Below are 27,397 nucleotides of genomic sequence, written 5' to 3' on the forward strand. Positions count from 1 at the left end.
CCGGTAGCTCATCATGGTTGTTCCAGCATAATTCCAACATAATTAGATAATCAACCCTGAGTCACATGCGTTACTTGCACATTGTACTGGGACAAGATCTACCACCTTACCCCTCGATCCTCATTGTTCAAATGGCCGCTAGAATGAGACTCAACGTTCTGAGCATGATCAATGATTTAAGAAAAAAACTGAGTCATCCCATTTTCTCCATCGTTGAATTAATGCCCGAAGCAGTGGAGCATATTATAACAGTGCTTAACCCTTCCGAACGAGAGGTATGCGAGGAGTTATATCATGAGATCCAGTTATTCAAGCAAAATCTGGACGCCGCCATGACCGATCAGAGAAACGGCACGGAGTACAGGCACTATTGCTATTACATATTGTGAGGGTAATATTTTGCTAGTTGGGCTCAGGGCTGAGTTAATTTTACTTCTTGGCGAATTTTTGCGACTTCTCACGCTGGTTTCTCAGCGACTTGTCTTATGATATAAGGATGGAAAGTACAGGAAAAGAACTGGCTGAAACGTTTCAACTGTATAACACCATGTTGGCAGTCAGTCCGGAAGCTATGATACCATACAGGTAGTATACTTATTTCTACGCCCAGACTACCAAAAGAGAGCTGAAAATAAGAAAGAAGAGAACAGCCCTGGCCAAAAGAAATAGTGAGTTCGAATTGTATTGCAGAAATCGTAGAGTATCTCATCTTGGCTGGCGTTAGAACAACTGCGCCAGCTTGCAATCGACGTGGGTTTTGAATTGGTTGGCCACACAGAGGGGTCTTATCCTACCAATGTTTATTGCATGGACGCAAACACTCATGAGAAGCTTGACCCCCGTAAAATGCTTATCAAAGGCATGGATGCTATATACAAAGAACTAGAGAGTGCATCCGCGTCTTGCTCAAAGAGCCAAGGGCGTGCTAATAAGCAAGCATCAGTACCGCCTCCAGTCAAAGATGCTTCTTTGGGGGATGGGTTCGTGGACACCAAAACTGTGCTTGCTGACAAAAGATTCAAAGTTCTTAGCCATGGCACTGTGTATGGTTTTGCTTGGGGCTCCGATCAAACCTACTCTATGGTTTTTGCTGTACAGTTTCAATCTCAAGACTCGCTTCTGGAGATAGAAAAAGAAGCCGTTGACGTTTTCACCAGTGTTTTGCCAAAGATGGCGGTACATGCATATGAGGTTAGGGTTAACGGAGCTCAAAGCGTAGGAGGCAAACGAGGTAAGTTGTATTCAATCTAAGACAGCTCATCAATTTCTTTTCACCCTCTCCAGCCGGACACCTCTACAGCGTTGGATGGCGCCCTGGAACCACTCATGGTGAACGGGCGGCAGTGTATGCTGCGCAAAATACTAAGGATAAGCACAATCCAACCCATTACATAGATCTGTACAACTCTCTGGAATTAGTCAATGTAAGCAAAATAAAACCTGAGTCACGGCACGCACTCGCTGACCGTGTTCAAGTCCGCCTGGATGGTCATGGAAGAGAGCCTGTCTCCGCGCGCAGTGCTGAGGACTATTGATACTCTGGCCGACACGGCGGTGCCAATGTTTGGCTCACAAAGCAGCGATATTGCTGTAAGTTCATCCTTGTCGGCCACTCTTGAGCTCCTGCAGTTCTCATCACATTTCTAGTTGCATGGACCCAGTCTTGGGTCCAATATGGCTGCTTCTCAGCATGACCAGAACGGAAACGGCTTTGCCAACAAAATGCACGTTGATAGAGACATGGACTCTCTTCCCAAGTACTACGGGAATGTATTTGCATTTGGCCAATGGATCCATGTTGATAAGGAGGGCCGCTTGGTTGAAAATGAAAGGATCAAGGCAGCCATCCCGGATGGCTTATTCGTGATCCCTGGATACAGAATTGCGTTTGACCTTGGTGCAGCCACAATTGTTAAGGCTATATGGCGTGGAGGAATGGATACGCATGGCACCACAACATCCAAAGTCGATATAACTCAAGGTATTACTCGGTGGGGGATGTTGATTCAAACAAATAGGGGGTTGAACCAGCGCATGAGAAGTGGGAAGGGAAATATATTTGGTATACGCGAACGTCTGCGTCAGTACTATGATATTCTTTCCACTCCAGTGGGTGAAGAAGGGGATGAAGACGTGGATGAAAGCAAGGATGCCTAGTATATCAACTACTGTATATCTTATGGTCCAATATTAATATATATATACCTATATATATATATGTTTGCGTTTACGTGGTTAGAACTGAAAGCACCCTATTTGGCTGCAACATGGAGTGAGCGTGAGCCTGTCTCACAATTTCCTACAAGACTATAATTGACAAATTTACAAAGCACCACACCTTGCTCATAAAACAGTGCATATGGATCAAGCCGAGCCCGTGGTTTGTTTGATTTGCACAAATTATATACATACCGAGAGACATGAGATCCAACAGATATATAGGCAAAGCTGCGGCTAGCACGCAGGTCAATGGGGGCGAAACAATAGCTACTTTGCAAGGCGACAAGGAGCCAAGCCTTACCGGGCCAGTGATCAATAGCAGCACTGGATGCTCCAAAATCTGTTGGAATGGAACTCGAGGTGTGGGCAGAGAACAACGTCGCAGTCGGTAGCTGTGTATAAGAATGCACAGCACAGCGCAAGTACTCGACCACTTACAACAGAACTCTTTTCCACATGCGTCGGCATGCTTTGTACTTACCGCACCTCATTTCAAGGGCATATCATGTGATCCTACCCGCCGCCACCTGCTCACAATCCTGCGCCTGGCATAGTCTCACCTACACCTGAGGGTGTCGGGTTGACCCAGAGCTCCATGCACGCGCAATGAGGGCAAATTTAGAGAGCAAGATCGTGCAAGGCGCGACGACTACTTGCACGATGGCTTCAACTCCCTGGGCGGATGTCATTACCAACAGCTTCGACCCCAGACCCAGCCACAACCTCAAGCCCAGTAGCCATACTAGGTTGGATACTGACGGGGCGCGTTCCCGGCGGTTCCAATGCAGCACACTCAACAAAGGCGTACACTATAACACCGGAATGCATACGGTACACGCCATTGTTGTATTGTAAAGGCCGTTGACAAAGCTTTGAGTTGTCATGTAGGTTTGATATTGATAGGGAGTAGTCCCGGCGGTTCCCATGCGGTACACGCAATGGGGGCGTATGCCGTAGTACCGGGACACATACGGCATGTACCATTATTATCGGAGGGGCCACCAATTAAGTTCCAATTGATTTTGTGCGTGAGATAATGGCCGAGTGCAGTCCCGGCAACTCCCATGCGGTACACGCAATGGGGGCGTACGCCATAGTACCGGGACGCATATAGTATATGCCATTTTTTCATTGGAAGGACCGCCGACGGGGTCTTAACCCGTTGTGTGTTTGATACCCATGGGGCTGCATTCCCGGCGGTTCCCATGCGGTACACGCAATGGAGGCGTAAGCCATAAGTGCCGGGATAAGTGTGGCATGTATAAATCTCATTGGTAACCTAGATATCTTGCAGTTAGGTCGTCGTCACACATTGTGAGTCCAGGTAGTCGTAGCCCTGGCAGTTCTCATGCGGTACACGCAATGAGAGCGTACGCCGTAGAGCCAGGGCACGTGCGATAGACCCAACCAACACCAAAGAGTCTCTGTTGAACACGTTCCCGACATAGATGCCAAAGCAAATGAAATGAGCACCAGCCATTGTAGTCCAAGAGGTTCCCATGCGATACACGCAATGAGGGCGTACGCCATAACACCAGGACGCGGGTGGTGGACTCCTATACATTTACGGACGTGCGGTTAGAAATAGAGTTGAGAACAGATCTTGGACTGACCACGTGACAAAGGATAAAGCCGGGTCAGGGATTGATCACAAGACCGGACACACCATTGGAAATTCATTGAGTCAAGCGGCCATGGCAAAATTTGCTAAAGCAATTTCAAGGTGTGATGATGTCAGGATATAATCATAAAATCAGAATAAGTATGCTAAGTCAGCAGAAATTTATGAGGCGGATATTATCGCGTCCCAAACAAAGGATCACATCGAAAATTTTAAAAGAAGTGCGCTTAATATTTTAAGGTGGGTTGATGACTATGGCCGGTTGGAGTCCTACAAGTAATGTCACCCGGGCTGTTCATAAACGAGGCAGCTGAGAAGTAGTGCAGCATATTATTTTGAACTACAAAGTAATCGGAACGTCATCATAAGACAGTCTCAGGATATATCAAAAAGGAAACAATGCTACTCCTTAGAGGTCAATGTGAGGCCGTCAGGACTAAGAATCCAGGGTGATAGTGAATGTAGATTGCTACGAGGCTGTCCTGGAAATCGCAGATCCCCATGAGGTCCAAGCCTTGGCCATCCCGAACCTGTTTGAGTGTCCTCGTCTACTTCCATCGCATCCTCGTCTTCGTCCCATGGCCAGGAATCCTTCCAATGAGCGTCCCACCAGTCAGGACGAGAGCCTTGGGTGGGCCAGACACAAACTTGAGCGTCTTTTGCTTCAGACCCATGCAAATGAAGGGATGCTTCCCACGTATCCGAGTAGGTCGCTCGAGGAACAAGCAGAGCGTAGTCGCCACGTGAGGTTGATAGCCATAGACACTTATCGCTGGAAGGGGTGTTTTTAGCCAACTGGTTCCAACACATGGTGGGGACGATGAACTAGGTTGGAGGTGGATCATGTCTATACTCACCCTCCTCGAAATTGGATATCAGACCTCAGCTCAACATGTTGTATATCAGTTATTTCACACCAAAACCAGTCCAAGTTGTAGTTTCCAAACCAGCAGCACTGAGCAAAAAGCCCAGCCTTTCCCACCAACGTCCCAACAATACCAATAGCGGTGATGCCTTTGTACGCAGCCTTGGGACCGCCGATTGGTAGAGTGACCAGCGCTTCATTTTTCGAAATTCAAACAAGTGTAAAACACGGGAAAGTCCTGTACCGGGTGTTAGACTGACTTAGGGAGATATTATAATTTAGTCTCACTTTGCTCGGGATCGCACTGAATCAGTTCTTCTTCCGTAAGATCTATCTCAGGCCAAGGGGCATCTGGAGACGATTGATACTGAGTAGGCTCCGTATCCATGAGAGTCTACAGACAACACATAACACGTGAGATTGATCAAAGAGCAATAAAACCGCTTACTAGACTTTGAACGTCGGAGTGGATGAGAATGGTTCAATCAATAAAAACTAACACCTTGGATGCCAACGGCCGTCAAAACCAGACACAAGACAGCAGCTAGACCGGTCACGTGGCGTGCTATAGGGCTTTGGGTCACGTGCGACGCGTTTTAACGTGTTCTGACACTCATCACACTTATAAGCTCTCGCGTCACACTTGTAGAATCAAACATGGCAAGCTCTTTCTATGGGGAACTAGTCCCGGTGCCGGAAGAAACGCTCTTAGAACCCGAGAAAGGCCGCTCAAGAGGGGAAGGATGTAAAGAACTTGTATTTCATTATTAAGGGTAAACTGACTATCCGAATCTAGTGATAGCGCGCACTTGCACCTACTTCCAATTTGTCAATAAGCACACTGGCCAGTATGTCGCGCCGCTTTATGAGCAGGCAACTCCACAGTTTCTTGCCGGATTGCGAATGAAGTGTCTTGTGGTGTCCTTGACTGGGCGCTCCCGCAACATCATACAGGCGGGCTACTGGGGGGTCAATTTTGACGACTTACATTTCGTGCTGATGGAGATAGACGGGCTCACGGACATGACGTGTGAGAAGGCCCAGGCCTGGCGAAAAGGGTGAGTGTAACAATGTTGCCAGTGCAGAATAAAACAAGACATCTACTCAGGAAGGAATATGTGTTATGGATACACACGCGCCACTTCGCATACGCCCTTCAAGAGCCAGTTGAGCCATATTGAGAAACGTGGAACGAGGCGTTCTCCGATTGGCAGAGGAACAATGAAGGGCGCCTACGGCATTTCCGCCCTCTAGATCGTGCGCGTGGTCAGCCGTCGTGGTGGGTTGGGAAGTTGGATTGGAGGCAACTAGTGGCCTATGAGGTGCCGGAGGAGGAAGAAGAAGAAGAGGAGGACGAGGAGGGTGAGGAGGGTGAGGAGGGTGAGGAGGGTGAGGAGGGTGAGGAGGACGAGGAGGACGAAGGTGAGGATGAAGGTGAGGATGAAGGTGAGGATGAAGGTGAGGACGAGGGCGAGGATGAAGACGGGGACGAGGACGGAGACGAGGACCGCGGCGGTAAGGGTAAGGGTAAGGGTACTCTACGCAGGTCTGGTTGTTCTCAAGCCTCCCAAGGCCAAACGGGTGAGGTCAGGAGGAGCGAGAGGAAGCGTACGGCGAGGGCGGCCAACGATGCCAGCTCTCCCCCAGTTACTTTGCGTAGGCGGTCGCAACGGACGTCTACAAGCAGGGGTCAAGGTGCTCCGGGCGATAACGGGGAGCGACCTGCCAAGCAAGTACGAGTTGCTTCAACACCAGCTGCCGGCCCTTCCGGCTATGTCTCCCCCAGCTTGTCAAGCCATGCAGCACCTCTTTTGCCTGTAGCCGAATCTTCCTCCAGGGTGGTACCTGGTACTCGCGAAGCTACGGATGAGGGCAGTGACCCAAGGCCGACAAAGAGGGCTCGTTCTGACGCGCCTTTGGCCAAGGAGAAAGGCAAGCAGAGAGCCTCTGACGACGCGCCTACTGCGGGCGCCAGCCACACCTTTCGTTCCTCTTCCCTCCCCTCTCCCCCCATGCTGCCCCCTCGGGTGGCCAGGCTTCAGGTGCGCCAAGCTATCTCTCAAAAGAGAGAAGGGTGCTTACAGTAGGCGAATGGCTAGCGCAACGAGGTACGTCTGTGTCAAGGCACGAACATCTTCGAGCCAAGAATCAAGTGAGTCCAGCCAAGACACAAGATGCACAAGCTCCCGCCGCTCCTGCTCCTGCTCCCGCCGCTCCTGCTCCTGCTCCTGCTCCCGCCGCTCCTGCTCCTGCTCCCGCCGCTCCTGCTCCTGCTCCCGCCGCTCCTGCTCCTGCTCCCGCCGCTCCTGCTCCTGCTCCTGCTCCTGCTCCTGCTCCTGCTCCTGCTCCTGCTCCTGCTCCTGCTCCTGCTCCCACCCCTATTCCTCCCACCACGCCGGCTCCAGCTCCAGCTCCTGCCCCCGCTGGCCAATCAACACTGCCGGCACCGCTTGGGACACTGCTTGAGGGTGAATTGCTGGAGGATCATGGCTCCGTTGATATGAGTCTGAGTAGCGCAGGCGAAGGTAATCTTCTACAACCATGTCTCAATTATCTACTTACTGAGCCATGATAAAGGAGCCCCAGAAGAGACCTCGGGTGCGCAGACCGGGTATCCTCAAAGGCCCGTTCAACAGCCAAGCGCCGCAAGTGCAGCAGACGGTGAGTTTCTACATTCATCTCAGGGCAGACATACTAACACTTGGGTTACGCCTGACTTGTAGTGCACAGGGAGCTATCCGAGGCGAGGAGTCTCCTCACCCAAGTGAGGTCAAACAGGCCAGTTCACTCAACCACGCCTGGTGAGGTTGCAGGATCTTCTCGTACCCGCTTGACTGGCGCTGAAAGGGAGAGGATTGTGAGCGACGCAACCGTGGCTGTGCAAAATGCTGCTCAGGTTCTGGAGCGTGTGACTGGCCGCCAGGTACAACTTGATTTGCCAACAATCCGCCAGGCAGAAGCTCAGCCTCAGTCAAGTGCTGAATCTCCGCTGGTGAGCACCAAGGCTCCGCAACCGTCTCCTGTGGCAGGGTCGAGTAGGCAGCAGGTTGAACAATTACCACCCCAAAGGCCAAGAGATATGGAGGAGATCGGCAATCAAATGTCCGACCTTGACCTGGCCAACCGCGCGCCTGTTTGAGCAGGGAGGCAGCCGGGAGGCAGCTCTTTGCCTCCGCAGGGTGCCTAGCTTTTGGGTTTGTGATGCCTCTTTGTCTACTTGCAAACTTCCCCTTGCCGTCCTTTGGCACATCGAATGGTTCTACTCGTGATCCCCCCCTCCCTCCTCTTTTGTTTTTAGTTAATGATCACATTATCTTTGCATTTCTGTTACATCTCTTTTTTTGTACAGAAGTAATGTGATTATATTGCACAATGTAGAATATTTTATTAAATAATAATATTATCACTTATAAATAAATTGAGAGCGCTAAAGTGACGTGGCAGAGAACAAAAGAATAGCCTGGCTGACAATGTGATATATATTTAAAAGAGGAAGGAAGACAAAAGTAAGAACAAAAAGGAAAGGGTAACTTGTTGCGCCCGTGTTGAGTTATTGTAGCATGGGCATTAGTACAAGTGGTGGGCTACTAAGTTGGGTCATTGTGCAGAGGATTTGCAGCACGGGAAACCTATAAGTTGGAGGTGAAAAGGGTACTGTCAGAGCTCAACGCGGCTAGCAATCAGTCCAACCTAATTAATACCTTTTATGTGGGGGGCCCTGGAGAAAGAGAAATGACGCTCCCGTGAATTTGTGTGAGGTCAGAATAGCTAGCGGTACGCAATGTAATTTGAATTGCACCTGTTTTACTTTATATACGCCGCTAAACTCTTTTCATCATTGGAGTTACGATTGCGTATTATTATACATGTACATATTTAGTGAAAAGCGCACAATATATGACTCTTTTACCATACCAAACCTGTTTTGTTGAGTGATCAAATTTCAAGCACGGCACCACAAGCCATAGGGCAAACCGCATTTATATTAAAAGGCACAAACATGATAAAGTGGACGTATAATAGAATTACAATGAACTAGAGCCACCTGTTGTTGACCTCAACGCTTCAACAGTGCTCTGGATGGCGTTTTTGAGCCTCTGAGCACTCGCTTCCACCATACCCGTAAGCTCTTCGAGTCGCTTGCGGAGCCTGTCTTCGGTCTGACGTAGAAGCTCAGTCTCCCTTCTACAATTGCACAGGTAAGTCAATGAAAAAATTGTTGTATGAGTGCCATTGATTTACCTCTCCTCTTCGATGCGCCTCTCTAGGCTCTCCACCTCCTCAGAGTTGCTACCACAGACCTCGTGGAAGTATACTCGGATCACCTTGCGGTGATCAATATCTTTCCCACATCCACCGCATGGACGTGGTAGAATCTTGATGTTCTCATAGCACATGGCACATATTACATGCCCTTCAACCCCTTAGTCATGCATCTAAAGTAAAAGATTGACAGTACAACTTACCACACTCCGTAAGGTACGTGTTGCAGGATCTATCTCCCGCAGGAGTATCATTGACCATTGTAACCGGCATTGTTTGGGTACATTTTTGACATTGCACCGCTTGCTTGTTGGGTGGAACGCTACTGCCAGGCATTGGGTAAATAAAGGGGAACGTGCAGTAAGTAGCTATGGTTGCTGGTAACACGCAGCAGCTTTGGTTTAGCTTGGTGGCAAAGTCACGTGACACGTGACCATTTAGTGCGTTCAATATATAAAAACGTGCTTGTTTACTGTTTCTTGCGATTTCCTTACTATCATCACTCAGACCATGACAAGCCAAAATCCGATTGACGTTGACTCCATGGTTGGACAATCCAAGTGTCCGATCTGTCACGAGATGAAGGATTCCATGTTTTCTTTCTTGTGCGGTAAGTCTTGATGCTACTACGCGTGTAAAGAAAACTTACTGGGCTATCACAAGGTCATATTGTGTGGGAGACGTGTGTAAGGGGCTGTTGCCGACTGTTACGCAGCCGCTACGCTCAAGGATCCGTGACCGGTGAAATGCCCGACTTGTACGAACGTACAGGGGAGAGCAACCCTGCGCCAGATTTTCTTTCTGGTGTCGCCGCACACGTCACAAGCTCCTCTGAAAGAGGCGGAGAGGCAGTTGAAGGAGGTTTTGTGAGTTATAGCTCCCTATTTACTCTCATAACCCCATTTAATTAATTTGCGTGTTACAGAGAAGACAAGGCGGAGAGAAGCAGGGTGATAGAGGAGCTTGGCAAGGAAATCAAGCAGAACTCCAAAAGCCTTGCCGAGATCAACGCACACATTGATCAGCTGGCAAAGATGCGTGGCAAGCTCACCGGGGAACATAGGGAGACCACACCCTAAGGGCCTTGTTGGTAATAGTTTTCATTGTTGTATATGAATGATCTTTAAGTGCCTACAAATATTTACCAAGCTTATATTTACGCCTTGCACCGTGTATATGATCTATCAATTTTCTAACAAACTTAAATATGTCAATGGACAAATTTGTACCTGATATACCCGTGATTGCAGTACAAATATAATTGGCCCAAGATTCATCTCAAAGATTGCGTAATAAGTGTAATTATAGTCAAGTAGTGAATGGAATACAGCAAAGTGCGCAAAGGCAAACCTAAATGTACAAAACAGAGAAATGCTTGGATGGTTGAATATTGAGCATTTGCATTTACGCTTGCAAAAATGGCTGTTATTGGGTTCCAAGGGTAGCTGAAACAACTCCCGCTCAAAGCTAAGATAGTAGGTACATCCGCAAAATATAATCAGTGCAATCTACCAGCTTCCAGGTGGGTTTCTTGGTAAATAACTGTGGAGGACAGAACACAGGATGGTGGGGCCAAACAAGGCGCCAGTCTGCGCCTGGTTGATTAGGCGAGTATTCCAAGCGAATCCGGTCCTGAAACCAGATGCCGCTGGGGGACGACCTGTAATGGCTGTAATCCCTGATGTTGTGCACGGGGGTGATGGTGATATGAGCTGGGAGCCCGCAAAAGTCACAAGGGGTAAGTGGAAAGCATGAACTGTTGGCTTCACCGTGGCAGTTGCCATCAACACGGGTTTTACATTTCACCCGTAGACACGCCCACATTGCAGACAAGTCTATTATCAAACAAACTAAGACCTGGAGATCTTGCACACGGAGCAGCGAATAGAGGAATATGTGCTTTCACTAAAGTCTAATACAGAAAGAGCGTTGGTAAGACAGAACATAAGGATTTTGGCCAAGGACAAGGAAGTTGTCTGCTGGAATATTGCGGACCTAAAGAACCATTTATTGGAGGTGAATAACCTGCACTTATGTCCGCAGATACACTTGCAAAGGATGGATACATGTGATTGCATGGAGGACTCTGCGGGTTCCCCTTTCCGCACCAGTCCCTTGCTTGCCTTCCAATGACTCATGCCTTTTACAAAGTCTGATAGCCACGTGACGTGATTACTAAGATGTTGAAGCAACCTATAAAAATGCCACATTGCAAAGCTGCATCAGTCCCCAACAGCGAGTAAGATCTTTTTTCATGTCAACCCACCAGGCTAGCCAAGGCGTGAGCTCGATCAATCCGGGCAGTCTTTTACTTGGTGTTTGGCTTGCCGCTGCATTGCAAGCAGCGGGAATATCTTTGCTCTGGAGTGCAGTGCGTTGCAAGTTTGGGTAAAGTCTCATAAATCTAAGTCTATCAATAGGTCATTTGTGTGTGAAAAATGTATTGCTGACCCGGGGACTGGTGGGGGTAAGACAGACTTGAAGCAATGTGTACACTGCAAGGCTTCATGCAGCCAGAACGCTCCTGGAGGGTCCATTTCAACGTGGCGCCCACTGTGCTAAGGGGTTTGCTCCACAAGATGGATGAGGAACTTCAAGCTCTTTGGTAGGTCTCATTTGATAGGTACTACACTTGGTTTGATCTTAACACGTTGAATAGCATGGCCAAGCAGGAGCTGCAGAAGGCACAGCAGAGGCTTCTGGTGGCTATCGACGAGAAGATGAAAGAGAACGCCATGGTCAGCAATCAGCTTTTGCTTCTTGAGCTCCATCTCAGCCTGTTGAGCAAACAATCTCAACACCCAAAGGGAGATCGTGTGGGCGTGTTTGGAACAATGTAATCTACGTATGTGTCATGAATACACAATATCAATTGCCCCTTTTGGTAGCAGCCTTTAGTGTTAGGTACAATCAATTCTGAGTCTTGGAAGCCTGCTTCATATGATAGCGTGTAAGCTCAAGTATTGTCTGAAATACAGATGACAACCCGCCAAGCATACGCGTGTACAACATTTTCTCTAAGTGTATATACGAATAGAAGGTGTATTAATATCAACACATTTGGGTGGCTCTAATGTCCATGGCGTTAGTACCAGGCTAGTCTCTACACGAGTTGCTTGTTTGGAAATCCCAGTATAAGAGCGTTGAGTGATATGTCTATGTACAAATGAAGCTTAGAGCTTATCATGATGAGTTCACCACAAAACAAAGTATACACAATCTTATAGTTACAGTTCCACGCCCCCATATTTTCCAAGTTTGACATATGGCATGTAAGTAAGTTGTATTACTGATTGATTTTACTTGTTGTTTACCGTGCGCGGATAACGGATTACAGAAATATGAGCACCATCAGAGAATCATTACTGCATGCTCTTTGCGTACAGAGTATATAGCTTGTGTGGCCAACGCAAATGCTGACTAATCAGGTTGCTCATGCTCTTGATGCGTACTTAGTACGCATGGCGTGTGGTGCTATGTGCGCACCAGTACAGATACCAACAAACCACAAGAGTTGCACTCTCTGTGCGTACTTTGTACGCATGGTGTGTGGTGCTATGTGCGTGCCAGTATAAATACTGACAAATCACAAGTCCTACACTCTCTGTGCGTACAAAGTACGCATAGTGTGTGGCACTATGTGCGTGATGGTGCAGATGCTGACAAATCACAATTGCTGCACTCTCCGTGCGTACTTTGTACGCATGGTGTGCGGTGCTATGTGCGTGCCGGTATAAATACTGACAAATCACAAGTCCCACACTCTCTGTGCGTACAAAGTACGCATAGTGTGTGGCACTATGTGCGTGATGGTGCAGATGCTGACAAATCACAATTGCTGCACTCTCCGTGCGTACTTTGTACGCATGGTGTGCGGTGCTATGTGCGTGCCGGTATAAATACTGACAAATCACAAGTCCCACACTCTCTGTGCGTACAAAGTACGCATAGTGTGTGGCACTATGTGCATGATGGTGCAGATGCTGACAAATCACAATTGCTGCACTCTCCGTGCGTACTTTGTACGCATGGTGTGCGGTGCTATGTGCGTGCCGGTATAAATACTGACAAATCACAAGTCCCACACTCTCTGTGCGTACAAAGTACGCATGGTGTGCAGTGCTATGTGTGCACCAGTACAGATACTGACAAATCACAAGTCCCACACTCTCTGTGGTACAAAGTACGCATGGTGTGTGGTGCTATGTGCGTGCCAATATAAAATACTGACAAACCACAACTGTCGCGCTCTCTGTGCGTACTTTGCATGCATAGCACTATGTGCGTGGTGGTGCAGATGCTGACAAATCACAAGTGTTGCACTCTCTGTGCGTACTTTGTACGCATAGCGTGTGGCACTACGTGCGTGGTGGTGCAGATGCTGACAAATCACCACCGTTGCACTCTCTGTGCGTACTTGGTACGCATGGTGTGTGGTACTATGTGCGTGGTGGTGAAGATGCTGACAAATCACCACTGTTGCACTCTCTGTGCATACTTTGTACGCGTGGTGTGCAGTGCTACGTGCATGCCAGTATAAATACTGACAAATCACAAGTCCTACACTCTCTGTGCGTACTTTGTACGCATGATGTGTGGCACTACGTGTGTGGAGGTTCAGATGCTGACAAATCATCAGTGTTGCACTCTCTGTGCATACTTTGTATGCATGATAAGTATCACACTGTGCATACTCTCTTTTTGATGTCAAGTGTTGTGCTTGCTGTGCATACAAAGCATGCACTACTGGTGTTAGCTCGGATGTTTTTGTTCAAATGCTGACTAGTGTTCAGAGGTGTGATCTCCATGCATACACTCAAGCCTAAGAGGTTTACCATGGGTAGCCTGGCTCAGTTTGGGACCCAGGTTGGGACCCAGCCTACCTAGCAACCTAGTTTCTCTGATTAACCTGGCCAAAGCCCAAATTGGGGGCTGAAGGTGTGATCATGGGTTGTCTGTAGAGGATCATTAGGGCTCTATGGCTCAGTGGTCAAGCAGGTTTGGTCCCAGCTGTTATAGATAGGGGAAAAAAAAAGGTAATAAAACAAAATACTCTAAAGAAGAAAGAAAGAGACCAAAAGAGGAGAAATAACAAATAAGGTAACTGCCTAACTATGAAAGGTAGAAATTTAGGAAGATAAGTAATAAGAGAAATCTATGCTAGTGAAATTAGAGTAAATTAGAGTGGCTAGTTATCTTGCTAGAAGAGTAAGGTGGTTAGTATCAGGGTGATCCCTACCAATAACCAGTAATGAGCGTATTACTGTTCAGCAGGCGACGCAAGGTACAAACAAAGTGGTATAAAACCTCAATGTCAGTCTCTGGAACTCACTGTAATTTAATTGAGAATTATAGAAATTTATTTTCTTGTCTCCAACGGTGGGCAAGGGGGTAAAGGCGTTGTGGAAGCACCAAACGCTTAGCAGACAGCCAGGAAGTCTTGGCAGGGTTGCACTTAAGCTGGTTCTAGGTTCCCTGTATAGGTTGGGACCGTCCTAGAGGCTATATGCGCCAAACTTAAGAGCTTTTAGGCTAATTTACTATGTATGATACTTAAAGAGATCAATAGAAGTTTTTAAGAGTCACACAGGCTGAGAGAGGATGGTAAAATGTGATGCATTCAAAAGGCCAGTTCAAGGGGCTATTTATACCCTTAGAGGCCTGTGATTACTATATACAGTAGGGTAAGATACATGACAAGATGAAAAGAGATGAGATGTTAAGTGAGAGCCTGTCTCATAAAGCCATGCCTTATAAGAGTTAGCCTCCAGTTCTAAGAATATCCTTCCCCTCACTAAGACACTCTAGGAAAAGGCTGAAACAAGCTGTGCTCTTAGTGAGGCCCAGACCTTCCTCTTAGCTACTTGGGTTAGTAGCTTCTGGAAAGCAGAGTGCTTACTTAAGAATAGTTAGTTAGACTCAAGTTATTAAGTCTTCCCTTCAAGGAACTGTTTCTCCCTTAATACCTCAAGTATTTACATGATTAAAAATAGTAGAAATAACAGAAAATTCAAGGAATATTTCTATGTACTTTACAAGTGTTTGTCTACACTAATTTCAAGGCCAAATCATGTTTGCTTTGCTGTTCTTTACTATTTTATCCTGTTCCATAACACCAGCTGGTTGTATTTTGTCATAACCCATATCTGGAGGGGTTATTACCATATATATCCACTGTCAAAGATATATATAGTACATATGATGCACAGTGATATATCAATAATATAAGTTGCTGGGGGACATTGCACTCCCCCTGCCCCCCTAGCTGCGGGCCAATGTTAATGCCTGCAGGCAAGGTCTGAATAATATATTATTATACAAGAGATTATGTCATCCCCCCCCACCTCAAATCCATAGCAGTTTAGTATAGTATCTGATAAAGGACTGGAGGGGGGGAGGTCATGTGACCTGGACTTAGAGAATATCACTAAGTCCAGCCATGTCAACCATAAGTCTCTTATATGAGGGAACCCGGAGGTTCTGAGTGCATATGTGCTAGTATATGCGTGCTTGCGGTCATGTTGGTGTGCAACATGAGTGTGTTGGAGGCTTGACAAGGTCAGGACTCATGGAAAGAATGGAAAGGGTTGTGACATATTTTCCTCATTTTATAACAAGTTTTGCAGACACCAGCAGTAATGGCACCATCAGAGAGAATGCTGATGACTAATCAACCCTGAAATTGAAATTCTGATAGGAAACCAATGCATTTGCTATCAATTGGTATATCTATCACGTGATTCTGACAGGTTGTGATTTCTTGGCTATTAGCTAAGGAACCCTGAAAATGAAATTCTACCAATAAACCACGTGATTCTGCGTTGATCCATATACATATCATGCCAGTTTGAAAACATTGATCAAATTTGTGTACTAATGGCCAAACAGAGCATGCACCTTCCATTTTTGGAAGTCGAGACTACCATAAATGGAAAGAGCGGGTTTGATTACCCCATCTAGTGCAGTTTCAAGGATAGATATAGCATGTGGGAGGAGAAAATGAGAAATGAAGTAAATTTAGTGCATTTTGGTGAAGTGGGCCAGTTTTGAAAAATGGACTAAATTTAGTCCATTTTTGTTTGGTTGCTCTCTGCAGCCATGGCCTGTACAAACAAAAAATGGACTAAATTTAGTCCATTTTTCAAAACTGGCCCACTTCACCAAAATGCACTAAATTTACTTCATTTCTCATTTTCTCCTCCCACATGCTATATCTATCCTTGAAACTGCACTAGATGGGGTAATCAAACCCGCTCTTTCCATTTATGGTAGTCTCGACTTCCAAAAATGGAAGGTGCATGCTCTGTTTGGCCATTAGTACACAAATTTGATCAATGTTTTCAAACTGGCATGATATGTATATGGATCGACGCAGAATCACGTGGTTTATTAGTAGAATTTCATTTCAGGGTTCCTTAGCTAATAGGTCCCTGCACATAACTGCAATTTTATGTGAAATATTGAAGAGATGAATTGGAACAAATGATTTCAAATTGCCTTGATAAGTATATGGATAAATGCGGAATCACGTGGTTTACTAGTGAAATCTCATTTTCAGGGCAGGTTATCTAATGGGTTTGGGTGGAAAACTGCGATTTGATTTAAGGTTCTGCTCAACCCCCCCTTGAGCCAGACCCCTATAATAGGATTTTTGTGAACCCCTCCAGCCGTTGGCAGCGTCTATGAACGCTTGCGCTTCTGAAGCGTCAAGAAGCAATGAATTAGGCTTGGAGGGGGAATCAATCAACGGAAACGAGGAAAAAGTGTTTCTGGATACGTGCTATCTAAGTTGCTGACTAGAAGAAGTTGGGGTAAGAAATTGAAACTAGCTACTAACACATTTTCCAGTATGGCAGGAAATGAAATCACTTTAAAAAGAATGATGTCAAGACCACCCGGCACGGCTTTCTTCGGATCAAAAGCTACGATTATCAAAGGGTGGATTCAGAATGCATACGGACCCAAGAAACAAATCACTTTTGATTCCGGGTTGGAGATCACACTTATCAACAAAACCTTGCTTAAGAGCCTAGACCCACCGCCTAAAGTACAAATAGGCCAGAAACTTAGACTAATTCAAGTAACTAGCAATAGTAGTTTGTCTCAATATGTAACAGTGCCGCTGGTATTTGAAACAGACAAAGGGCCTGTTTGCATGATGGTAGAAGCTTATGTAGTACCAAATATGAACACTCTGTTTATTTAGGAACCAACTTTGCATCCCAATACCAATTATTGTTAGTTAGAAACAACGACGGCACCAGCATAATTTTTGGGGACACGGGTAGGTCCATTCAAGTCGAAGAATCTAACAGCACGCCCAGAGTGGATAAGGAAGGAAATACCTTTCTTGTAGAAGTAGCGCAAGGATTTACGCAAAACGGGTTTAGAAGGGCACACACAAGAAGGGAATATAAGAAGCGACTTAAGGAACAAAAGGTACCCGCAGGATCGGCCAAAGTTAAAGTACTACAAACAGTCACCATCCCAGCACACTATAAAGTTGTTGAAAGTCAAAGTTAACTGGAGAGAAGGACAGGCCAAAGGATTCATCGATCGAACTTTCAAATTGCATCGAACCAAGAAAGAGGTTTTTGCAGTAGCTGATTCAGTCATTAGTTGTAACAACCCTAAGGTACAGATATCGAACTTCTCAGACAAGCCGGTAAAACTACAGGCGGGGGAAGTCATAGGATATATGCGCGACCCCAGGGAATGCTTAGCACGCGAATCCAAACTGAGCAATCAGGAGAAAGCCGATATAGTCAAATACGCCAAACTAGTACAGGTAATTGCTAAAGAAAATCCAAAGAAAAACCTACCCACAAGATTGAAGAGTTAACTCGGCCCTCAGAAGGAGGACCAAAGACAGCCGAGGTTCCAGACCTAGAACGAATTCCATCAGAGCAACTGCTAGAGGAAGTACAGTTCTTGGAGCATCTAACTAGGGAACAACGGTTAAAATTAGAGGCTATAGTAAGAAAGAACGAGTTGGCATTTGGATTAAATGGAAGATTGGGAAATTATGACGCACAAGTGGAAATCAAGTTAAGGCCAGGAACTAAGGAAATATCTTTAGCACCGTATTCAGCGTCCCCGGCTAAGCGTGAAGTTATTGATAAGCAAATCAAGGAATGGTTACGATTGGAAGTGATAGAACCTTCTAAAAGCGCGTGGGGATTCCCAGTAATTGTAGTATACAGAAATAGTAAACCACGCGTATGCATAGACTATCAAAGGCTCAACGCCGTAAGCATACCAGATGAATACCCATTACCTAAGCAAACAGACATCTTACATGCGCTCAAAGGAGCCCAATGGCTATCCACACTAGACGCCCTCGCAGGATTCACGCAGTTAAGCATCAAAGAGGAAGACCAGGACAAAACGGCGTTTAGATGCCATCAAGGATTGTTTAATTTCAAACGACTACCATTTGGGTACAGGAACGGTCCGCCAGCATTTCAACGAGAAATGAACGCTATACTAGCTCCCTTCCTATGGATATTTGCGCTGGTATACATAGATGATATAGTTATATATAGCATACAGTTTGAGGACCATTGTCATCATCTAGAAGAAGTATTCCAGGCTATAATTAAAGCGGAAATAACCTTATCCCCAAAGAAGTGTCACTTAGGTTACCAATCGCTGCTACTATTAGGGCAGAAAGTTTCACGACTAGGACTATCGACACATAAGGAAAAGGTAGACGCAATAGTACAACTAGAATCGCCTAAGAACGTACCAACATTACAAACATTTTTGGGAATGATGACGTACTTTGCTAGCTACATTCCATTCTATGCATGGATAGTAGCTCCCCTTTTTAAATTATTAAGAAAAACGACTAAATGGAGTTGGGGAGAAACAGAGCAAAGGGCGTTTGAGCTAGCTAAACAGGCACTAGTATCAGCCCCAGTAATGGCGTATCCCATAATAGGAAAGCCTTTTCGGCTATACACTGACGCATGTGACTATGGGTTAGGGGCAGTGCTACAGCAAGTTCAGCCCATTAAAGTTAAGGACTTGAGAGAGGAACACGAGCATACAAGTACCTAAAAGGTGAATACAAAAAGGAAACCCAGTCCCCAGGATGGCCATACCGGCATCCAAGCAAAAGGACAACGTGACCGGGGGGGATGAGTGGGACGCTAGCAACTTTGAAGAAACAATAGTGCACGTCAAACGAGTAATAGCTTACTGGTCAAGGATACTGAGAGAAGCGGAACAAAACTACTCGCCAACCAAGAGAGAAGCGTTAGCACTAAAAGAAGCTTTAGTAAAATTTTGTTATAACCTCCTTAAATATACCATTAGAATCGCCGGATTTTTCTATTATTTTTACTATTTTTTACGGACTCTATATCTTTTGTTTTTCGATCACGTGATCTCGGCGCTTATTATGCCGAGATGCCGCGCCAAGATGCCGTGCCAAGGGCGCTGAGGAGAAATCCACGCTTCTGCGCAGTCCGCAGCACGCTTCTCTTTTCACATGTAGGCTTCTATTCACACACGCACAGACCACATGTAGTTAGTAGTTTTGTCTATATATACAGCAGGAGAATCGCTTGGAGACCCAAGTCAATTTTACCTCGTCTCTTACTCACTAGAGAAGGTAGCCAGCCAGCTAAGTAGCCGGCCCCCAGTAGTAACAGTAACACTCACCCCCCACTTAACCTACCACACCTCCAGGCCTCAGGCCCCATCGCCATCAGTAGTTAGTAGTAAGCCGCCTTAAGCGGTATTAGATAGCCTTAGATACGTAGATTACATAAGCAGTGTCTGTAGTAGTTACAGCCTTAAGCGCCCACCACTAGCGAGTACCCACATTACAGTGGTGTACGACATTGTAAAATCGACTTGCTGTAGGCTTTGATCAACAACGAGAGGACTCCCAGTACTAGCACAAGGGAAAAAACCGTGATCGGGGCTACTCTGTGGAGCATAATAAAAAAGCTCCCCACCCCCACGTAGTACCAAATTGCTATAAGGCTGACAAGCTCTGATCGCCCGCATACCCCGAGTTTTGCCGGAACTCAGTACTCAGCGACCCTAGACCGCTGAAATACCCGCTTGCTGAAAACCCGCTCATATCACGACCGCCAGGTCTGTTGATTTGTTGTAGGGACAGTCCAACGCTAGGTACTAGACGCAAGGGTTTAGCGCCAGTCCAGTACAGAAAAACCGCTCATAAGTCCTGTCACAGGCACCTCACTCCCCCACGCCGTTTCAAACATTCCATCCACACGCTCTGGCGTCCCCCACCCATACTCCCGTCCTACTAGCCGCTCCTCTCGACGTTCCATTCCAACCAATTCCCAACCGGCCTCTCGCAGCGCATCACCCACTTTGCGAGACTTGCCAAGGATGGAACCAGAGCCGTCCCCTTCCGCTCTCCTCAAGGCTATCACAGCCCTCACAGCCACCGTCGGGTCCCTACAGGACCAAATCCGAGCCCAAAGCCAACAGATTGTTGAGCTCAGGGCCATATGCAGGGAGACCGCAGACCTCCTTGGAGATAAAGACCAGGGAGCAGCCCAAGCCAAGCCTGGCCCATCGACTGGGCCTGTCACTCCTCCCACCCACTCGGGAGGAGAAGCCCACACTCCAGGCACGGTTAGGCCTGGACTCAAGGCCCCATTCCGGCCTTCCAGAGGAACCGGGTTCGACTCAGAGGAAGAGGAAGAACCAAGGCGCCCCAAAAAGGAGCCTCAAGGAACGCCTAGGAGGCACCTAGGGTCCCTAACCCCCTTTGACGCAGGGTCCAGCGTAAAACGGCCTAAAATGGACCTCCCTGACCCATATAAGGGAGACACCAGGGGCCGCAAAGCCACCCAATGGCTGGACAGAATGATGCTCTGGGTAGCCCTCCACCGGGACCAATTTGACGAGGAGGAGCAGATGGTTGTGTGGATCCTCTACCACATGACCGATAAGGCCGCAGACTGGGCGCTCCCCATCATTGGGGCAATCATCAAAGGAGAAGGGAACCCTCCTACCACCATCCAGGCCCTAACGGGCAAATTCAAAGAGGCGTTTGACGATCCAGATGCCAAGAGGGCTGCCGCCAGGAAAATCGCGGCACTCTCCCAAACCACCACAACCTCTGAGTACGTCACGGAGTTCCGCAATCTCATGGCGGAATTAGACTGGAACGAGGAAGCCTACATTGCGCAGTTCACGCGAGGCCTCCACTGGAAGGTGAAGGAATTGCTATCAACCAAAGATAGTGTTCCTGACGAACTCGAAGCAATTTTCGCGGCTTCCATAAAAATTGACAATATTTGCCGCAAAAACAAGGAGAACCGCCCGAAGAAGGCACCCGCCAAGTCCCCGGCCACCGTGGCCACTACCTCCACTACCACCACACAACGGGTCCGCCTATCGGAAGACCCTAATTACGTCACCCCGGAGGAAAGGGACCGCCGCCGCGCATCTGGGCTATGCGTCAAATGCGGACAAAAGGGGCATGGCATCAAGCAATGCCCTAACGGCTGGAAAGCCACAATTAAGGAGGTTGCCAAGGTGGCTGAGGAAGAAGGATCGGGAAAAGATTGAAGTCAAGGACCGCTGCCAAGCCCTCGACTCCAAAAAGGGACATTGTAGATACCTGCGTAGAATTTGTTTCTGTTGGACTTGACTCTAATAAAAAACCGCTATTGTTTATCAATCTACACGTCCAAAACTCCCAGGCAGACCCCATCAAAACCCTCATAGACTCCGGCGCCACCTCCAATTTCATATCCCCAAGCGTAGTAGAAAAACTCAAAATCCCAAAAACCCAACTCGAAAATCCACGAGTTGTGAGAATGTTAGATGGTACTATCTCCCAGACTGGTCGCATATGGCACCAGGTCCAACTCACGGTCTTGGCCAATGGCCATACCCACTCCATTCCCTTTTTAGTCTGCCCCATTGGCAATACCCCGGCAATTCTAGGCATGACTTGGTTAACGGCAGAAGCTCCCCTTATTGATTGGCAACAAGGTTTAATTACCTTCCCAGATCAGGTCCAAATTGCATCAGAAGAGGAGGCAGATCCAAACTCCCTAGCAAACCTCCCAGAACAATACCATGAATTTGCCAAAGTCTTTGGTGAAGAAGAATTCAAGGTACTTCCCCCACATAGGGAATACAACATTGCCATAGATCTTGTCCCGGATGCCAAGCTATCTCCCGGTCCCATATATGGCATGACAGATGCAGAATCCAAGGCGCTAAAGCAACACATAGATGAGGAATTAGCAACAGGAAAAATTCGTCCTAGCACCTCCTCCGCTGGCGCTCCAGTGATGTTTGTCAAGAAAGCCAACGGTTCCCTCCGGCTAGTTGTCGATTACAGGAAGCTGAATGACGTCACCCAAAAGAACCTGTACCCCTTGCCAAGACAAGACGACCTCATGGCCAAACTGAGGCATGCCAAAATCTTCACAAAACTGGATCTACGTTGGGGATACAATAACGTCCGAATCAAGGAGGGTGACGAATGGAAGACAGCCTTCCGCACCAAATATGGATTATTCGAATACCTGGTTATGCCTTTTGGTCTCACGAACGCCCCTGCAGCATTCCAACACTTTATGAATGATTTGTTCAGGGACCTAATTGACGTAACGGTGGTGATTTACCTAGACGACATTCTCATCTTCTCAGAAAAGCCAGAAGACCATCCAATCCACGTCAGAGAAGTCCTGTCCCGACTTATGAAGAACCAACTGTTCTGTAAACTGACAAAATGCTACTTCCACGTGACCACGGTCGACTATCTTGGCATTGTCATATCACCTGCCGGTTTCTCCATGGACCAGAAGAAAATTGAGGCAGTAACGTCCTGGCCCCAACCTAAAACAGTCAAGCAAGTCCAGGCTTTCCTAGGGTTTGTCAATTACCTCCGACGATTCATCCCCAACTTCAGTTCGGTTGCACGCCCGCTCCATAACCTCACAAAAAAGGAAACCCCCTGGTCATGGGGCAACCTGGAGGAGTCAGCATTCCAGGAATTGAAGTCTCTGGTTACCAAATCCCCGGTCCTGATTCATTCCAATCCAGCACTACCCTATTACCTTGAAACGGACGCATCAGGGGTAGCAATGGGGGCCATACTCAGCCAACGAGGTCCAGACAACCGGTTACATCCCATCGCCTATATGTCCAAGTCATTTTCAGGAGCAGAGGCCAATTACGACACCCACGATAAGGAACTCCTGGCTATCATTAAGGCACTGGAAGAATGGAGGATATTCTTGGAAGCAACGGACAAACCGGTACAAGTCTTCACAGATCATAGAAACCTGGAGTATTGGATGCAGGCTTGGACATTTAACCGCAGGCACGCCTGATGGCGCGTATTCTTGAGCGATTTTAACTTTGAAATCCACTATCGCCCAGGAAAGCAATCCGGGAAACCAGACGCGTTGTCCAGGAGATCAGATTACGTAGATACGCCCCCAGAACCGGAGGTCATGTTACCAGAAGAAGTCTTTGCCAATACCTCCAAGGAAGAAGTTGAAATTGTCACGGAAATTCGTTCCAGACTCAGGGAGGATCCATCCCTGGAACCCATCATCCAGTTCCTGACAGAAGACGTGGACAACGCACCCCCCCCATTCGGAAAGCTTACAGGGATTACGACTGGGAAGAAGACCTACTATGGTACCGAGGGAAACTTGTGGTTCCAGATTCAGAAGTCCTGAAGGAGCAATTACTCAGGGAATTCCATGACTCCCCACTAGCTGGTCATCCAGGTCAACAGAGAACCCTTGAACTCCTAAGTCGCAATTACTGGTGGCCAGGCATGAAATCATCCGCCAAAGAATGGGTAGAATGTTGCCCCACATGCCAGGCCAACCGCCGAGCCCATGCCCCGGTCATCACCCTCAAACCTCTGGAAGTTCCCCCCTATCCGTTCCACACCATTTCCTATGACTTTATCACCGGATTCCCAAAGTCAAACGGTCACGACGCAATTTTGGTAGTTATTGACTCCTTCTCCAAATTTGGGCATTTTATCCCAACTACCAAGAAGGTCACCTCCAAGGGTCTAGCGGATTTATTCATCTCACAAGTGTGGAAACTCCATGGGTTGCCGGTCAGAACAATATCAGACAGAGGAACTACGTTCACAGGAAAATTCCTCAGGGCACTCTACCAACGTCTTGGAGTTAAACCATCCTTCTCGTCAGCTTACCACCTGGAGTCAGACGGTCAAACAGAGAGAGTGAACCAGTTCATTGAGTTCTACCTAAGGTCATACGTTGCGGCAGACCACTCAGACTGGGCCTCGTGGTTACCATTAGCAGAATATGCCTACAACAACGCAAGACATTCTGCCACTGGGAAAACCCCCTTTGAGTTGGTATACGGACAAAACCCTGTCATGAACCCATCCAACGTCCCCGCAAATTTCCAGAAGCAGACCAAGTAGCCGACACCTTGGCCCAAGAATGGAAGGAAGCAGAGTCAGCACTAAGATTGACAAAGGAACGCATGACCGGGACAACAGGGACGTTACCGGAATACTCCATAGGCGAAAGGGTCTGGCTAGATGGAAAGAACATAGAACTCAGGACAAACTCCAACAAGCTAGACCCCAAGAGACTAGGACCGTTCAAGGTCACAGAGAAAGTATCCAGCCATGCCTACCGCCTGGAACTCCCTGAAACCTTGAAAATCCACAATGTATTCTATGTAGGGCTACTATCAAAGGCGCACGAATCCCCAAGTCAGCCATTCCCAAGCCGTCCCCCCCTGAAACAATAGAAGGGGAAGAGGAATATGAAGTAGAACAGATCATTGACTCCAAGCGTCAACGGGGAAAATGGTTCTATCTGATCAAATGGAAGGGGTACGGTCCAGAAGACAATTCATGGGAACCGGAAGAGCTATTGGAACACAGCCGAGAAGAGATCAAACGCTTCAACCAAGCTAAACTCAAAAAGGCTCGTGACTCCGCCAAGAGCCTTTAAGGGGGGGGCAATGTTATAACCTCCTTAAATATACCATTAGAATCGCCGGATTTTTCTATTATTTTACTATTTTTTACGGACTCTATATCTTTTGTTTTTCGATCACGTGATCTCGGCGCTTATTATGCCGAGATGCCGCGCCGAGATGCCGTGCCAAGGGCGCTGAGGAGAAATCCACGCTTCTGCGCAGTCCGCAGCACGCTTCTCTTTTCACATGTAGGCTTCTATTCACACACGCACAGACCACATGTAGTTAGTAGTTTTGTCTATATATACAGCAGGAGAATTGCTTGGAAACCCCAAGTCAATTTTACCTCGTCTCTTACTCACTAGAGAAGGTAGCCAGCCAGCTAAGTAGCCAGCCCCCAGTAGTAACAGTAACACTCACCCCCCACTTAACCTACCACACCTCCAGGCCTCAGGCCCCATTGCCATCAGTAGTTAGTAGTAAGCCGCCTTAAGCGGTATTAGATAGCCTTAGATACGTAGATTACATAAGCAGTGTCTGTAGTAGTTACAGCCTTAAGCGCCCACCACTAGCAAGTACCCACATTACAGTGGTGTACAACAAATTTCAAGTATACCTAGAAGGGTCAGAATTCATAGCAATAACGGATCACGCCGCCCTTACTTGGAGTAAAACTTACAACAATGTGAATCAACGACTAATGACATGGGGATTGGTGTTTTTGGCTTATCCGGGTATGCAGATAGTACACCAAGCAGGAAGAGTACATGATAACGCAGATCCAGTCTCGCGGCTCCAAAGAAGAATACCTTATCAAACAGGCCCATTAGCAGACATTTCAACGCCACTGAAGCTAAACACCAAGGACAACCCATTAAAGAATTTGTATAAGGAGATTGGAGATAAATTCAAGCAGGAAGTATTGGAAGTAGTCAGCGCATACACTAAGGCTTGTGACAAGAAAAAAGGCAGACCAAGGGAAAACATCTGGGTTGCAACGGTTGCAGGCCAGATTCCTTGTCAAATAATTAAATCTTATTCAGTACAAATAGCCATAAGTCAGACAGAAGTTGAGAAGTTTCTTCAAGCCTATCTAAGCGACAATCATTTTGCAAAAGTATTGGAGGAGATCCAAACAAAACTCAACAAACCAAACCCACTGTATACACAGTACAAGCTGGGAGAGAACGGATTGCTGTACTTTGTAGACAATAAGGAAAGACATCAACTATGCGTACCTAAGGGATTACAGATAGAAATTATCAAAGAAAATCATGATAATCTGAATCAAGGAGCACATGCAGGATTGGCTAAGACGTATCAGCAAATCGCATCAGTCTACTACTGGCCTAAAATGGCAGAAGGAGTTCGGCAGTACGTTTTTTCCTGCGACATTTGCCAAAAGGCTGGACATTGCCGACATGGTCCGAGAGGGTACTTGCAACCTATACCCATACCGCAACAGCCGTTTGAAGTAGTATCCATGGATTTTGTCATGGACTTACCACCCAGCGGCGAATGTAACGCCATCCTAGTGGTAATAGACAAACTAACTAAATATGCACACTTCCTACCGTGTACTACGCAGATAAATGAAATTGAAACAGCTAGATTATTTCATGACAATATATGGTGTCAGTACGGATTACCACGACAGATCATAACGGATAGAGATGCTAGATGGACCGGCGCTTTCTGGGAACATCTAGTTAGTTTACTAGGCATCAAACGCGCTCTTACCACGGCGTATCACCCGCAAGCAGACGGACAAACGGAAATTATGAACCAAACTATGGAAACTGCCATTAGAGCATTCACTAACCCCATGAAGAACGATTGGAAGTATTTACTCCCAGGACTAGCCCACTCTTACAACACTAGTATGCATACAACAACCCAGCAGACTCCTGCATTCTTACTCAGAGGGTTTCAGCCGCTAGCCACAGCCAATTTGCTTGCACTAACGGCCGACCATGTTCAAAGGCCGTCTAAGGAAAGCGAGTCAGCAGAAGAATTCAAGGAGTCTATGGATATGGTACGCGATCTAGCAAAAGACGCTCTCAAGGTTGCTCAGAGTCTACAGCAAAAATACTATAATATGAATAGAACACATAATATCTATAAACCAGGCAATCTGGTGCTAATTAACCCCCATTCACTAAGGCTGCTAAAAAGAGGCAAGGGTAAAGGCAATAAACTAAACATGAGATACGAGGGACCATTCAAAGTTCTAGAACAAGTGTCTCCCGTCTCTTACCGATTGCGACTACCGGGTAGCTACAGAATTCATCCCGTAATCAATATTGCCCACCTAGAAAACTACAAGCCATCACCAGCAAAGTTTGGGAAGCGACCTACTAAACACATTCCCCGGCAAGACTTTGAACAAATGCCGGAGTACAAAGTAGAAAAGATAGTGAGCAAGCGAATGATTACTTGAGGAAAGAAGCGTATAAGGCAATACAAAATCCAATGGCTGGGATACGGACCAG

The 27,397-nt window shown here is 47.0% G+C and overlaps 9 protein-coding genes across 9 annotated transcripts; 7 read left to right on the forward strand and 2 right to left on the reverse strand.

Annotated features, from left to right (window-relative positions):
- Window positions 1-547: 547 nt before the first annotated feature.
- RhiXN_01264 (helicase domain-containing protein) lies at window positions 548-2,157 on the forward strand (the record flags this gene model as incomplete). Its single annotated transcript, XM_043321083.1, has 7 exons — window positions 548-556; window positions 611-668; window positions 725-980; window positions 1,032-1,231; window positions 1,285-1,424; window positions 1,477-1,590; window positions 1,648-2,157. The coding sequence occupies 7 exons, from the start codon at window positions 548-550 to the stop codon at window positions 2,155-2,157; spliced, it is 1,287 nt and encodes a 428-aa protein (XP_043186906.1).
- A 2,086-nt stretch (window positions 2,158-4,243) lies between these two features.
- RhiXN_01265 (uncharacterized protein) lies at window positions 4,244-4,651 on the reverse strand (the record flags this gene model as incomplete). Its single annotated transcript, XM_043321084.1, has 1 exon — window positions 4,244-4,651. The coding sequence occupies one exon, from the start codon at window positions 4,649-4,651 to the stop codon at window positions 4,244-4,246; it is 408 nt and encodes a 135-aa protein (XP_043186907.1).
- Window positions 4,652-5,363: 712 nt separating this feature from the next.
- RhiXN_01266 (uncharacterized protein) lies at window positions 5,364-7,845 on the forward strand (the record flags this gene model as incomplete). Its single annotated transcript, XM_043321085.1, has 8 exons — window positions 5,364-5,451; window positions 5,503-5,764; window positions 5,815-5,872; window positions 5,921-6,748; window positions 6,806-6,814; window positions 6,874-7,231; window positions 7,284-7,367; window positions 7,430-7,845. The coding sequence occupies 8 exons, from the start codon at window positions 5,364-5,366 to the stop codon at window positions 7,843-7,845; spliced, it is 2,103 nt and encodes a 700-aa protein (XP_043186908.1).
- Window positions 7,846-8,731: 886 nt separating this feature from the next.
- Window positions 8,732-9,242, reverse strand: RhiXN_01267 (uncharacterized protein; the record flags this gene model as incomplete). Its single annotated transcript, XM_043321086.1, has 3 exons — window positions 8,732-8,891; window positions 8,949-9,120; window positions 9,173-9,242. 3 exons carry the CDS (start codon window positions 9,240-9,242, stop codon window positions 8,732-8,734), a joined length of 402 nt encoding a protein of 133 aa, XP_043186909.1.
- Window positions 9,243-9,479: 237 nt separating this feature from the next.
- RhiXN_01268 (uncharacterized protein) lies at window positions 9,480-10,048 on the forward strand (the record flags this gene model as incomplete). Its single annotated transcript, XM_043321087.1, has 4 exons — window positions 9,480-9,579; window positions 9,633-9,651; window positions 9,685-9,835; window positions 9,905-10,048. The coding sequence occupies 4 exons, from the start codon at window positions 9,480-9,482 to the stop codon at window positions 10,046-10,048; spliced, it is 414 nt and encodes a 137-aa protein (XP_043186910.1).
- A 1,500-nt stretch (window positions 10,049-11,548) lies between these two features.
- RhiXN_01269 (uncharacterized protein) lies at window positions 11,549-11,809 on the forward strand (the record flags this gene model as incomplete). Its single annotated transcript, XM_043321088.1, has 2 exons — window positions 11,549-11,574; window positions 11,629-11,809. The coding sequence occupies 2 exons, from the start codon at window positions 11,549-11,551 to the stop codon at window positions 11,807-11,809; spliced, it is 207 nt and encodes a 68-aa protein (XP_043186911.1).
- Window positions 11,810-17,667: 5,858 nt separating this feature from the next.
- RhiXN_01270 (Retrotransposable element Tf2 protein) lies at window positions 17,668-24,396 on the forward strand (the record flags this gene model as incomplete). Its single annotated transcript, XM_043321089.1, has 6 exons — window positions 17,668-17,757; window positions 17,799-18,420; window positions 20,179-21,497; window positions 21,551-23,268; window positions 23,329-23,624; window positions 23,651-24,396. The coding sequence occupies 6 exons, from the start codon at window positions 17,668-17,670 to the stop codon at window positions 24,394-24,396; spliced, it is 4,791 nt and encodes a 1,596-aa protein (XP_043186912.1).
- A 62-nt stretch (window positions 24,397-24,458) lies between these two features.
- RhiXN_01271 (Transposon Tf2-7 polyprotein) lies at window positions 24,459-24,937 on the forward strand (the record flags this gene model as incomplete). The annotated part of the gene is made up of 2 exons (XM_043321090.1): window positions 24,459-24,693; window positions 24,735-24,937. The coding sequence occupies 2 exons, from the start codon at window positions 24,459-24,461 to the stop codon at window positions 24,935-24,937; spliced, it is 438 nt and encodes a 145-aa protein (XP_043186913.1).
- Window positions 24,938-25,605: 668 nt separating this feature from the next.
- On the forward strand, window positions 25,606-27,345 carry RhiXN_01272 (Retrovirus-related Pol polyprotein from transposon; the record flags this gene model as incomplete). The annotated part of the gene is made up of 1 exon (XM_043321091.1): window positions 25,606-27,345. The coding sequence occupies one exon, from the start codon at window positions 25,606-25,608 to the stop codon at window positions 27,343-27,345; it is 1,740 nt and encodes a 579-aa protein (XP_043186914.1).
- Between the last annotated feature and the right edge of the window lie 52 nt (window positions 27,346-27,397).

This window comes from Rhizoctonia solani, chromosome 16, assembly GCF_016906535.1.
Source record: "Rhizoctonia solani chromosome 16, complete sequence".
Classification (NCBI taxonomy): Eukaryota; Fungi; Basidiomycota; class Agaricomycetes; order Cantharellales; family Ceratobasidiaceae; genus Rhizoctonia; species Rhizoctonia solani.